Source organism: Halichoerus grypus, chromosome 2, assembly GCF_964656455.1.
Source record: "Halichoerus grypus chromosome 2, mHalGry1.hap1.1, whole genome shotgun sequence".
Lineage (NCBI taxonomy): Eukaryota > Metazoa > Chordata > Mammalia > Carnivora > Phocidae > Halichoerus > Halichoerus grypus.
Genome location: NC_135713.1, coordinates 103,199,311 through 103,214,175, shown reverse-complemented (window position 1 = coordinate 103,214,175; position 14,865 = coordinate 103,199,311). Strand labels below are relative to the sequence as shown.

Below are 14,865 nucleotides of genomic sequence, written 5' to 3'. Positions count from 1 at the left end.
TGCATTGATCTTTTTTAATTTGTTGAGGCTTCTTTTGTGGCCTGCGATGCTACTTGTTCTTTGATTACTACTTCCTTTGCCAAAAAATAATCTAAATAAATCACCATCTTTATCTCTCCAAAGTATTCTCTCTAGGTGCCTAGCACAGCACTTTCCACATATACTGGACTCAAAATACATAGCAGAAACTTCACAAGTATCTACTGAATTGATTCTCTTTTGAAATCTTTCTAGCTACCTTATGGTAGCTAAACATCCCAACTTTTCAACCATTCCTCATGTTCAAAATCCCATTTTTTTCCCTATTAATCACTGTATCAATATCCTAATGTAAAAATAATTATCTAGTTTCTCTGCTAGTTGGGAAGTATGATGATATACGAAACACGTGGCATGAACATAAATTTCATGTCGGGTATAGGCAAAAGCATAGAATGGGGCCTAAATATAAATAATAAATAAATGCTAGGTGGAATGTGTGATAAAACACAGTTTGGCCAAAGCAAACCACTGCAGGTACTTATGGAGCTACTGAGAGATTATAATGAGATAAATATTTTACTGAATTGAAGAGAGCAGCAGATACATACACCAAGAATTCTACCCTTCATCACGATATTGCCAGTGACCACACTCATATGAATACTAATAATGTACTTCAACTGTTAAGAGCAGCAAGCGGTATGTACTCTTAACTGCCTAGATATAAAAGGTAAGTATGGTTTTAAGCTATAATTATGATTTCTTCATGAAATAAACCAAAGTACATATCCCAGTCTTTCCACCTTAACGTTTTTAATAAAATAAGCTTCACTGGTTAAATCAATTCCACAGAAAACTGGCATCCTAAAATTCTGAAAAATTAAGATATCATTTTTCACTCTTACCTTGGGTATTGAGGTAATAATGTTTCCACAATGGTCTTAATTTGTGTTTTCCACCTACATCCCAAATAGTGAACTTTAGATTTTTATATTCTACAGTTTCCACATTAAAACCTGTTTTTTCAAAAAAAAATTACTTTAATACTGAACTTATATTTATAATTAGTAACACACCAAACACAGGTGACCCACTGTTTAGAATTGTGAAAATATAAATTATCTTCATACAGCAATATCTACTGCTGCCCAACCAACTCCACTCGTAATAAACCTATATGGGGAATATATACTTTTAACAGCTATTAGTCCTCTAAACCTCCACCAGGATCCTGAGATCCTGAAACTCAAATACCTAACAGCTCTGTACCACTACCACTCTCTCACCCTAACCTTCACCAATCCTTTAATCCTTCAACTGTCCCACCAACACTTCTTAATATCCCACCATCCACATTTCAATCCCACAGCCCTGAACCTTGCATTTTTTCTCAGACATGTCAGTGTCTTAGAGCCAGTAAAGAGCCCACCACAATGCCATACTGGCATAAAATAAGACCCCCAAGAACTCAGCTGTAAGCTAGGGTTTGTCTATAAAACATCCATTAAAGTAAAAAGCAGTACTTATACTTACCAATTGTTGGAATAGGCTGCATAAATTCATCCTGTTTTAACTTAAACAAAATAGTAGTTTTTCCAGCACCATCTAATCCTAACGTAACAACTCGAATTTCCATTTTTGGTCCAATGTGAACTCTATTGTCCTGTAATTTTTAAAAATTTAAATCTTATTTTGATATGGAGTTAAAATATATTAGCATTTATACTTTTATTTATAATACCTTTGTTAATTATTTCATCTCCTACTCATTCCTCTGATTCCATGGACAAATACCAACCCGTATTATTATAATTTTGTTGCATAAATCTAATACCTTAGATTTACAAACAAACGTTAAATAACCTATAAGCCTATGGTAACAGGTATAAATATACAAAGATGTAATTTGTGACATTAATAACATAAAGTATGGGGGGTGGAGCTATAAAAGAATAGAGGGTTTATATGCAAAAGAAGTTAAATTGTTATCACTTTCCAATAGAATGTTATAACAAGATGTTCTTTGTAATAGCAATGGTAAACACACAAAAATCCATAGAATATACACAAAAGGAAATGAGTAGGGAATCAAACCATGACACTATAAAAAATCACTGAGGGGCGCCTGGGTGGCTCAGTTGGTTAAGCGACTGCCTTCGGCTCAGGTCATGATCCTGGAGTCCCGGGATCGAGTCCCACATCGGGCTCCCTGCTCAGCAGGGAGTCTGCTTCTCCCTCTGACACTCCTCCCTCTCATGCTCTCTGTCTCTCATTCTCTCTCTCGCAAATAAATAAAATCTTAAAAAAAAAAAAAAAAATCACTGAGACACAGAAGAAGGCAGTAAAACAAAAGGAAAGACAAAAAAGCTATAAGATATACAAAAAACAATAAACAGAATGGTAATAACAAGTCCTTACCTATTAATAATTACTTGAAATATAAATGGGTTTAATTCCCCAATGAAAAGACACAAGTTTGACTAAATGGATAAAAAAAACAAGATCTAACAATATGCTGTCTATAGGAGACTCACTTCATATTTAAGGACACAAGAAGGCTGAAAGTGAAAGAAAAGAAAAAGATTCCATATAAATCATACTCAAAAAAGAGCAGGGGTGGCAATCCTAGAATGAGACAAAATAAACTTTAAATCAGAAACTGTTATAAGAGACAAAAGTTCATTATATATTGATAAAAGGGTAGATTTACAAATAACATGTAACAATTACAAATATTTGGATTTTTTCTTAAGATTTTATTTATTTGACAAAGAGAGAGACAACAAGAGAGTGAACACAAGAGTGGGAGAGGGAGAAGCAGGCTTCCCACTGAACAGGGGCTCGGTCCCAGGACCCTGGGTCATGACCTGAGCCAAAGGCAGACGCTTAACGACTGAGCCACCCAGGCGCCCCTGGATTTTAAATATATGGATAAAAGTTCCAAAATGAGACCCAAAACTATAAAACTCTTAGAAGAAAACATAGTGTAAAATCTTCATGACAATGGATTTGGCAGTGATTTTTTTTTTTTATATCACTCCAAAAACACAGCTGACAAACGCAGAAGTAGACAAATGGGACCATATCAATCTTAATCTTTTGTGAATCAAAGGACACTATCAACAAAGTGAAGAAGCAACCTACAAAATGGGACAAAGTATTTGCAAATCATATATCTAAGAATGGATTCCCTTCCAGAATATATAAAAAAACTCCTACAGCTGAATGAAATAAAAAATCAGGGGCGCCTGGGTGGCTCAGTCGGTTAAGCGTCTGCCTTCGGCTCAGGTCACGATCCCAGGGTCCTGGGATGGAGCCCCGCATCAGGCTCCCTGCTCTGCGGGAAGCCTGCTTCTCCCTCTCCCACTCCCCCTGCTTGTGTTCCTGCTCTTGCTATGTCTCTCTCTGTCAAATAAATAAATAAAATCTTTAAAAAAAAAAAAATCAAATAACTCAATTAAAAAACAGGCAAAGGACTTGTACAAAATTTCTCCAAAGAAGATACAAACTGGCCAATAAGCATATGAAATGAGGTTCAACTTCATTAATCTTCAGAGAAATGCAAACCAAAACCACAATGAGGTATCACCTCACACCTATCAGGATGACTACTATCTAAAACAAACAAACAAAAATTAACATGTGTTGATGAAAATGTGGATAAATTGAAACCCTTGTGCACTGTTGGTGGGAATTACAATATGGTACAACCACTATGGAAAACAACATAACATTTCCTCAAAAAAATAAAAATAGAACTACCATATCCAGTAATCTCACTTCTGGATATATATCCAAAAGAAATGAAAGCAAGGTCTCAGAGAGATACATGTACATCCATGTTCACAGCTACACTATTCATAATAGCCAAGATGTGGAAGTAACCCAAATGTCCATCAATGAATGAATGTATAAACAAAATGTGGTATATACAAACAAGGCAATATTATTTAGCCTTAAAAAAGAAGAAAATTCTGTCACATGCCACAACATGGGTGAAATCTGAGGATATACTAATTGAGATCAGCCAGGCATAAAAAGACAAATACTGACTATATGGGCTCCACTTACACGAGGTATTTAGAATACTCAAATTCAAAGAAACAGAAAGTAGAATGGTAGTTACCAGGAGGTGATGAGAGAGTTTATATGGTATGGAAGTTCAGTTTTTCAAAATGCAAAATTCCTGGAGGTATACTGAATGTGAATATATTTAACAATACTGAACGGTACAATTAAAAATGGTTAAGATCAGGGGTGCCTGGGTGGCTTAGTCAGTTAAGCATCCATCTCTTTGATTTCAGCTCAGGTCATGATCTCAGGGTCATGAGACCAAGCCCTGCATCAGGCTCCCTCCATGCTGAGGATAGAGGCTGCTTGAGATTTTCTCTCTCCCTCTGCTGCTCCCCTCCCCCAATGTTCACTTTCTCTTTCCAAAAAAAAAGGTTAAGATGGTAACTTTTATGTTTTTAGCACACACACACAAAAAAATGTGATATATCTGCACAATAGAGTACCCTGAAGCTGTAAAAAAAAAAAAGAACAGAAAATTTCACTGAATACTGCTATGGAGTAATCTCCACGACGTACACTTATGTGAAAAGAACACAGTGGAGAAGTGTGTAATGTTTTCTACCTTTAAATGTGATGAGTGTACAAATATATAAATAAATGTATTTCTCTATATTTTTTTAAATGATGAATAAAACTAAGAAAAAATTCTTGATGGGTTTTCTATGGAGAAAGGAGGAAAAGTGTGGAGGGGTTAGGGATGGAAGCTGGACTTCTCTAAATGAACCCTGCTTTGTAGATTTGACTCTGGACCATGTAAATGTTTCACAGAATGATGAAATAAGATTAAGTTCTAAAAAAAACAGACCCTAAAAAGGGGAAAAAAATGAAAACAAATGAACCTTTTAAATTAGGGGCAATTCACTTTAAAAGAGACCAAAATATATCAACCAAGTACAGGCTTTATTTGGTTGGATTTTGTTTCCAGAAACAAAAAATTTTCTTAGCCATCTGGGAGATTTGAATAACTAACTGGATAATGGTTAATATTAGAGATTCATTATTAAATTTTTTAGGTTATGTTTTTAAAACAGTCCTTACCTTTTACAAATACACACAACAATATTTCATAGATGAAATGATATGCTGGGATTTGTTCCAAAATAACCTGAGAGACTGCAGGTAGAAAGGGGAATGGGGAAAAGGATAGATTGAAATAAAGTCTTTAATTGTTAAAGTGGGTGACAGGTACATGGAGATTCATTACACCACTTTCTATTTTCCACTGATAAAACTTTTTTTCAAAAAGAACCTATGAATTTCTTAGTTGTCTCTTCAAGCTGATTATCACGGAATGTAAAACAATTATGATTTATCAGAAGCCATACCTAAAAATGAAGTACTATACATTACCTTTGTAAAAGTGACAGGGATACTGGCATCCAACTGAATGTGATCTGCAACCTCTGTAAACTGCTGTTGCTGTTTTTGCAATGTTTCCAGTAACCTTGTAATTTCCTGTTTTGCCAAAACAACTCTACAATCATCCTAGAAAAGAGAATATAGTTTTCCGGTAAACTTGCTACTTGCTCTCTCTCTCTCGCTCTCTCTCTCTCTCAAATAAATGAATAAATAAAGCTTTTTTTAAAAAAAAGAGGCTTTCAGTAGTAGAATGGATAAATTGTGGTATATTCAGAAAGGCAACACTATACCACAATGAGAACGAGCCACTGTTATACCTGATGATATGAATTTCACAAACATAATGTCGAGTAAAAGAAGAAACGACAAGAAGACTTCATACTGTATGATTCCATTTTTATTAATTACCAAAAGAGACAAAAATTAGATATGCGTTAGAAGTCAGGGTGGTTTATCCTCAGAGGGGAAGGCAGGTGGTTATTAGAAGGGAGTCTGAGGGGTTTCTAGGGGTGCTGGTAATGTTCTGTTACTTCATCTGGGTGCTAGTTACACAGGAATGCCCAGTCTGAAAATTCAGCCAGCTGAACACTTATGCACACTGTATGTCCATTGTACTTTTTTAAAAAATCTAATATATATGTGTATTGGTTTTTAAAAAATTGACCTAAGGTCAAACTGAAAAGCCTCCCTTGCCCTCTAGATCTCCAGACTCTTTTCAAAGTCAAGCACTTTCTAGTTTCTCAAATACTAATCCACAGATATTCTACACACATACCAATATATTCTTCCTAAGACAGAGATCTAACAATATGTAAGCCCCATGAGAGCAGAGGTGTTCACAGTTTTTGCTCACCGTTGCATATTTACATTAGTTGGTTATGAACTAATAAACTTTGCTTATTATTTGTATGTTGTTCCAGGTGCTCAGAACAAACCCCTGCAATTCTTGCCTTCTACTCTCTCATGCCCCACATACAAACGACTCCTACTGGCTATCCAGAATCTGGACACTTCTCACTCCTACTAGCCAAGCCACTATTCTCTCTCATGGGGAATTCTACAACAGCCTCCAAACTCCTTCTTCCCTTTAACTCTTTCCCTCCATCTTGGCCCTCCTTCAATCTGTTTTTTACACATCAAAGTCATCTTTTTAAGTAAGATCAAGTCATTCTTGTCAAAATTTCACAATGGCTTCTCCATTTCAATCAGTAAAACCTGAAGTCCTTCCAGTGACCCACAAAGCCTTCCTTACAGATAATTCCCTATTACTTCCAGATTTCAGCTTCTATTACCCTCTCCTTTACTTACTCTGTTTCACCCACAGTGGCTTCTTTTGCTGTTCTTCAAATACACCAGGCAGACTGCCCTAGGGTTTTTACTCTAATTGTTTCCTCAGCTGGAGTATTCTTCCCCACATTACGGCTTGAACAAATTCCTTCACCTTCTTCCTTTTTGAGGCTTTGCTCAAATCTCACCTTCTCTTAATGATGCTTACCCTGACCATTTAATAATGCAGTCTGCTGGACCCTCATTTTTTTTGTCCTTAGTTCTTACCACTTTTTCACATGCTATATAATTTACTTATTTAGATATGGTTATGGTTTATTGTCTATCTTCTCCTTGCTAGAATGCTAATTCCACAAGATTATAGCTTTTTGTATGTTTTGTTTACCAAGAGAGTCCATGTATCTAGATTGTACCTGGCACGTGATAGGCACTCAAAACATATTTGCTAAATTAATAGACAAATCCTCACCACTTAGTATCATGCCTTGGACTTAGATGATGCATCATTTTTTTGGAGGGGAAGGATGATTAAGCTTTCTTCTCAAAATTGGTAATAAATGTGTGATGTTCTATCTATTCCTCTGCTTAATTATCTCTGTGGCAGGAACTTTTAAGAATATTGGTGGGGGGGAGGGCACCTGGGGGGCTCAATCAGTTGAATGTCTGTCTTCAGCTCAGCCAGGATCAAGCCCCATGTCAGGCTCCCTGCTCAGTGGGGAGTCTGCTTCTCCCTCTCCCCCTGCTCCTTCTTTCATTCTCTCTCTCTCAAATAAATAAATTAAATCTTTAAAAAAAAAAAAAAAAAGTGTATTGGTTGGGGTTACGGTTCTATGGCCACAAATCAAAGCAAAAGTTTGGGCACCTGACTGGCTCAGTTGGAAGAGCATGTAACTCTTGATCTCAGGGTTTTGAGTTCGAGCCCCATGATGGGCGTAAAGATTACTTAAATAAATAAAACTTAAGTTGATATGAATGATGACTGTAATACCCTAATTTCATTGGCATTAACACAGTGAGATATCATATCATTAACAATTAGCCATCACTCTGATGAAATGCTTCAGAAACTCTAAAATACCTCTAAATATTTCAGTAACTATGAGCATACTTTTTAACATAATAAATATAAAAATACTTTGAAGTATTCAAGCAAATGAGATCTAGACATAATCCATTTCTGATTTTGCTGTGTAGCTTGATTACCCATCATGAGCTGAACAAGTATTTATTAAGCTCTTTCTATCCAGATACAAAGATAAACAAGATGCATCCGGTCAAACATCTAGAAGGATAAACAATGCCTATTATATCATTCAGGTTCAAATCAGGAGAGAATAACCATACCAGTTATGTGAGCAGAAAGAATTTAATATGAAGAACTGTTAACTGGGTGTAGTTACTAACTAGGTAACTGAAAGGGTAAAAAGAACTCTGAGGTATCATGGGGAAAGCAACTGTAAGAAACAGCAATCACTCCCAGGGCTGGGGGAATAAAAGGCACATGCTAGAATAATTAACACTTAGAAACTTACAGGAAGGCCCCCATGGAGCCTAAACTCAGGTCTCTAAGGAAAGTGGTCTCCTCATGTGAGCAGTGAAATTCACAGGAACCCCAAGCAAATGGGAACCCCAAGGAAACCACCCCTACCTTCCAGCCTTCCTCTCATGTCTCCTATTAGTGGAGCCTAAACTAACAAGAAGCCAGCTGGTAAAACACATATGTGGTTAGTGGAGTTCCAGTCCCAAAAATCACAGAGCAGAGGAGGAAGACTAAGACTGAAGCTCAAAGACAACTTAATAAATGGCATATACATATTACAATTCAGTGTGATAAGGGCTAAACAACAGTTCAAGGCTGTTGTGTTTATAGCCTGGCCACACTCATATAAGTCTAATCAGGTATTTAAGAGAAAAAGCTCTACAGCAGTAGTAAGTTTAGCTCTACAATGATTTGCAATCAACACAATTACTAGTAATCTGTCAATCAAGATGAGATACACTACAGCTTACTGGGAATTCCTAGGGCAATAATTACCCTTACATCACCGGCTCATGAGAGCAGATCCAAACAGAAATGAGTAAGACTGACATTTTTGGCTAAATAACCTTAAATCTAATTTATTTTAAAAGTGTATCATTTGAAAACTGGGTAAACAAATTGCTTATGATACCTCAACCATCAAAAAACATAGGATGGGGCGCCTGGGTGGCTCGGTCTGTTAAGCATCTGCCTTCAGCTCAAGTCAAGATCTCAGGGTCCTGGGATCAAGCTGGCATCGGGCTCCCAGCTCAGCAGGGAGCCTACTTCTCCCTCTCCCTCTGCCCCTCCACCCCGCTCATGCTCGCTCTCACTCACACACACTCTCTCTCTCAAGTAAATAAAATCTTAAAAAAAAAACCAACAAAATATAGGATTACTGTGACATTAAAGTCAAGAACCAATGAATTAGAGCAGAGATAGGTAGTACATGCTAGAGGGGCACCCAAGAAAAAACAGCAAGGAAGAGACAGTTTTAAAGAATAGCAAACATTTGAGCTAGACTTTGAAGAAGGATTTCCACTATCAGAAAAGGGAGATATAAGCCCACCAAGCAGAGAGAATAGTGCATGCTTAGCAAAGGAGAGTTAAAGGGCTTGGCATGAGTGAAGAATGACAAGACATTAAAAAGCTTCTAGAACCCATGGTTTTATGGTGTGGAGGGCACATGAAGGAGAGGACACTGATATGATTGGTGGAGCAATTCAAGGTTAGAGACCTAAGCACAATGTTACTGCATGCAGTAACATATAATAATAAGAAGAAAATATTTATCAATAAAATAGACTAGTGGTAATTATCTGCTTAACCTTATAAACCCTCCTTCTTAAAGTTTGTCCTAACCATGTTTAACCTACCTACCTGTTGCAAAGTCTTTTCACAATGGAGACATGCTGTTGACACCTGGGACAATAAAATAGTCATATCTTCTTGTTGCTGCCTGAGCCAAATCAGTTTTTCTCGAACATGAGCATCAACAACACTTAGAGCCATTTCTTCTTGACGACACAAAGTTTCATGCAGATCAGAAAAATAAGCTCGGACACATGACCGGGCATTCTCTGCAGTACCTGGCACCTAAGGAAATTAAAATTAGTTTAAAACAACCTTAAACATAACAAAGATTTTATATGTGAATTAATGAAATTTTAAATACCATCTATATCCTTAAAAATTCCAAAATTGCTATCTCAACACTTGATCTTTCTCCTTAACCACAGCCTTTGGATATCCAACTGTTTAAGTGACATCTGAAGCAAAATGGAATACCTACTCTCCCGTCTCTCCCACGGCCAAACCTAGTTTCCGCCATCTCAGTAACTGGCAATGCCATCTTCCATGTTGTTCAAGCTAAAAAAAACTGGAGTCACCCTTAATACTTCTCTTTCATATTCCATAACTAGTCCCTCAGAAAATTCTGACTTCAAAGTATATCCAAAATCTGATAAAGCTTCATCTCCTCCACCTCTACCAACCTGATCTATGACATTATCATCTCTCACCTGATTACAATAGTCTTCTAATTGGTCTCACTAGATCTACTCCTGCCCTCTACAGCGTATTCTCCACCCAGTAGCCAGACCGATCCTTTAAAATGTTAAGTCAAAAACAATTATTCTTCTGCCCAAAATTCTTCAATGGTTTCCCATTCCACTCAGAGTAAAGGCCAAAATCCTTTTATGTGGGGTGTTCAAGGACAGAAGTCCTGAGAAAGCAACATCTGAAGATCTGAAGAAGGTAAGTGAGGAAACCACATCAGTATCTTGAAGAAGAGTACTCCTGACAGAAAGAAGAGCAAGTACCCAATAAGACCCTTTCTGATCTCAACTCCTGCTACACTCTGTCATCCTACTCTAGCTGCATTTAGCCTCCCCACAGTTGTTTCGTTTGTTTTTATTGAAGAATAGTTGACATACAATGTTATATTAGTTCCAGGTGTACAACATAGTGATCTGACAATTCTACACATTACTCAGTGCTCACCACAGTAAGTATAGTCACCATCTGTCACTTATTACAGTATTACTGACTATATTCCTTCCTATGCTGTATTTTTCATTTCTGTGACTTATGTATAATGGCAAGTCTGTACCTCTTAATCCCTAAAAATATAGAACACTTCGTAAATTTGCAAATCATCCTCACACAGGCGCCATGTTAATGACTTTTGCTGTATCATTCCACTTTTAGTATATGTGCTACTGAAGTGAGCACTCCACAGTTTCTTAAGTGCATCAGGCACCTCAGGGCCTTTGCACTTGCTCTTCTCTCTGCCTGGAATGCTCTTCCCCCAAATATTAGCATGGGTCTCATTCTCATCTGCTTTACCTCTTTGCTCAATGTTCCTTTTTCAGGGAGTCTGTCCACGAACACCCCATATAAAAGCGCACTCTCCCTTTCTCTTGTTTTTCTCCAAAGCACCTAATATACTTTTGCCATAAGTACTGACCCTTTTCCCATATTAGAATATAAACTGCAAAGGCAGAACTTTTTGACTTATAAAGCAGTATCTCCTTAGCTAGGACAATGCTAAAAGAGCATCTAGCTCTTGTATGTGTTCAGTAAATATCCACTGAATAAAATATTTCCACTCTAGCACAAAATGTCCAATAGAGCCTTCTGTGATAATGGATACATTCTGTATCTGTGTGGTCTAATATGGTAGCCACTAGCTATATGTACTTGAATATACTTGAAATGCAGCTGGTGAAACTGAAAAACCAAATTTTGTATTTTATTTGATTTTTAAATAATTTAAACTTAAATAGCCATATGTGGGTAATGGCTACTACATTTGACAAGGCAGTACTAGTATTATTCCCCAATGACTTAGCTTTAAATTTGTTTGATTACCAAAGCAAAACATTGCATTTTTGTATGTCCCTGTATATTCTATCTGAAAATATTCCTTTCTCCTCCACAATTCAATTTTTTTTTTAATTTTATTTATTTATTTGAGAGAGAGAGACAGAGATAGCGAGAGAGAGCACAAGCAGGGAGGAAAGGGAGAAGCAGGCCTCCAGCAGAGCAGGGAGCCCGATGCAGGGCTTGATCCCAGGACCCCGGGATCATGACCCGAGGCGAAGGCAGATGCCTAACCGACTGAGCCACCCAGGTGTCCCCACAATTCAATTTTAAAAAGCAAGCCCATAATTACCCCCTTAGTTCCTCCCTTCTCTTTACAGCTAAACTTCTTAAAAGTTAAACACACTCACTTCCCAACACCCACTTACTCTTCAATTCACTGGAGGTATCTTCCTTATTATTTCCCAGACATAATACATTCAATATCTTAATTAAACTTATTATCTTGGTCCCATTATCCCTCACAAAATTCTTCCTCCTCCCCCATTAATGCATGATATCACCATCCATTCACTAGGGCAAGAAAGAAATCCAGGCATCATGCCTGACCCTTCAAGTTACTTACATAATCAATATTATCAATCACTAAGACCTACCTATTCTACTACTCTAAAATCTCAAGCCCATCTACCTCTCCCCATTCTCACTACTGTAGTATTTATAGGCCATAAACATCTCTCAACCAGATAATTTCAGCAACCTCCTATTAATAGGTTTTCCTGCTTCCAATTCATCTTCTACATTGAAAAGCTACCTTTCTTAATGCAAATCTGATTATTTTATTCCTACGCTAATTTTTCAATTGCTCATCACTGCCCTTGGGATAAAGTCTAAACTCTTTAACATAGCTAACAAGATCCTGCATGATTTGGCCCTTAACTCTCCAACTTTTTTTTCTTGTCATGCTCCAGCCAATACTCAAAGATCCAACTGTAGTGAACTGAGTTGTTTCAATAATGCATCCAACTCTCACTACCAGGCATTTAACCTATGCTTCCCTCAGTGGGACAATTCACTCTCTACCCCACTCTTCTCCCTGACTAAATTTCTTCAAATCTCAATTTGGTATCTTGTATTCTGGGAAGCTTTCCCTGACTCAGCTAAATTAATGCCCCTCTTATGCAATGCTAAGGCATCCTATACTTCCCCACAAAATAAAGTTACCACATTTAAAACTGGCTTTCTTCTACGATGGATTATAAATTCCATGAAGACAAAGCCTTTTTTAAAAACTTATTTTCAGTCACTAGTGCAGTACTAGCACAGTGTAATTGCTCAATAAATACAAGAAGATGAAAAGGTTAGAAGTAAAAAGGGTAAGAATGTAAAGAGAGAAGAAAAAAATTCCATACATGTTCTGTGTGGGCCATTCCAATTCCATCTTCCACTATTTGTTCTCCTCCTTCAATGTGCTGAACGATTCCAACTAATTTTCTGGAATAATCTGAAATTTCCTCAGTGAAGGTCCGTATGCAGTGAGCCATATCTAAAATTGATGCTCGGATCTGGTTAGCTTCTGGTTCCAATACTGAATGCTAAAGTGCAACAAAATTACAGAAAAGAACTCACAGTATTGACTAATGATATAAAATGCTATTTAAATCACTCCAGTGATAAAAAAAAAAAAAAAGCATCAGCCACAAGTGGCTTTTATAAGACATTTACAAAAAGCACAAGAAAATAAATACTAATTTACCTTCATCCCAAAACTATTTATCCTCCAAAGAAATAATTTAGAATTTGGGAGTCCATTTATTGCTTAATAACAGTCCAAGATGGGGTGCCTGGGTGGCTCAGTTGGTTAAGCATTCAACTCTTGATTTCAGCTCAAGTTGTGATCTCAGGGTTGTGAGATCCAGCACCCCCATCAGGCTTCACACTGGGCATGGAGCCTGCTTAAGATGCTCTCTCTCCCTTGGGGCACCTGGGTGGCAGAGTCCATTAAACCTCTTACTCTTGGTTTCGGCTCAGGCTGTGATTTCAGGGTTGTAGGATCAAGCCCTGCATCAAGCCCCATGTCAAGCCCTGCATCTGGCTCCATGCTCAGCACAGAGTCTGCTAAAGTTTCTCTCTCTCTCTTCCTCTGCCCCTCCCCCCAACACGTTCTCTGTCTTTCTCTAAAATAAATAAATAAATCTTAAAAAAAAGATATTCTCTCTCTCCCTCTCTCCCTCCCTCTAAAAAAAAAAAGAATCCAAGAGACTCACTACTTTATAATTTCACCATAAACAGCAGTTCATCAACAGACATAAATATTGTCAACACAATCCAGTGCATTATGAAAACATGCACACAAATTTTGTTTCCTACTGGAAAGCTATTTTTCAGTGAAGAAAGAATGCTAAGGCCTCTCTGAAATTTTTGTTAGGATATTCAAAAATTAAATCTCTCATTTATTTTCATGCCAAGCTCAACTATTCATTACTGAACTCTTCTTCAATTCCTACTTGTCATAAAGAACAAAATCAATGGAAACAAATGGTAGGTTGGTAAACTAGGTAGAGTCATCCAGTCTAATTATATTCATACCTTGTGACCTTGATGTTTTCCATATTCTTTGCAGACACAGCACATAAGTGGGCTAGTTTGACAGCCTTCTTCCAGGCAAACAAACTCAATGGCATGTACCTGATGCTGAGAGCACATGGTTTTCTCATGAGGTTTATCAGCTAGAGGCACTCGTCTGTGTTTTGCTAATGTCTTTGTAGAATGAGTAACTTGAGAACACTCTGAGCACAAATGAGTTGCACATACAGTGCAATATACAGATGCAACGTGAGCTTCGTCTTCATCACAACGAATGATGCTCTGACAAACAAGAAATTAATGTCTTCAAACTGAACCTCAATCATTATAACATGACAAATTTTAAAATATAAAAGCCCATAATCTTTTTTTAACTGACCAAGCTTTACATACAAAAATATGCTGGTAATTAAGTAAAAAGGTCATTTATGACTCATCTAAGAAAGTATTCATTTCTATAGGTAAGTGAGAAGCTATTTCCAAAATTGATTATCAATATGTGCTATGAATTTGAGGCCAAAAATAAAACTGTTCTCATAGGTTCACAGTCAGTGTAAAGATATCTTCCATGAAAGCCCCTCATTTTATATAAAAGAAACTGAACAATACAGGCTAGAAATCATTTTTTTTAAAGACTAAAAAAACTGATAATAAATACATCCCCACTGCTTAATTTTTTTTTAAGATTTTATTTTTAAGTAATGTCTACACCCAATGTGGAACTTGAACTAACA

General features: G+C 37.0%; 1 protein-coding gene and 1 pseudogene across 1 annotated transcript in view; both read right to left on the bottom strand.

Moving 5' to 3' along the window:
• The window catches only part of TRIM23 (tripartite motif containing 23), a 33,523-nt gene that overhangs the window by 8,820 nt on the left and 9,838 nt on the right, over positions 1 to 14,865 (bottom strand). Inside the window, exons 4-9 of the mRNA XM_036117456.2 lie at positions 14,135 to 14,413; positions 12,958 to 13,140; positions 9,602 to 9,817; positions 5,407 to 5,541; positions 1,516 to 1,645; positions 888 to 998 (exon numbers count right to left, since the gene is read on the bottom strand). Coding sequence (XP_035973349.1) covers positions 888 to 998; positions 1,516 to 1,645; positions 5,407 to 5,541; positions 9,602 to 9,817; positions 12,958 to 13,140; positions 14,135 to 14,413 — 1,054 coding nt within the window. The remainder of the gene's footprint in view (positions 1 to 887; positions 999 to 1,515; positions 1,646 to 5,406; positions 5,542 to 9,601; positions 9,818 to 12,957; positions 13,141 to 14,134; positions 14,414 to 14,865) is intronic.
• LOC118551645 (U6 spliceosomal RNA) lies at positions 10,845 to 10,954 on the bottom strand (annotated as a pseudogene).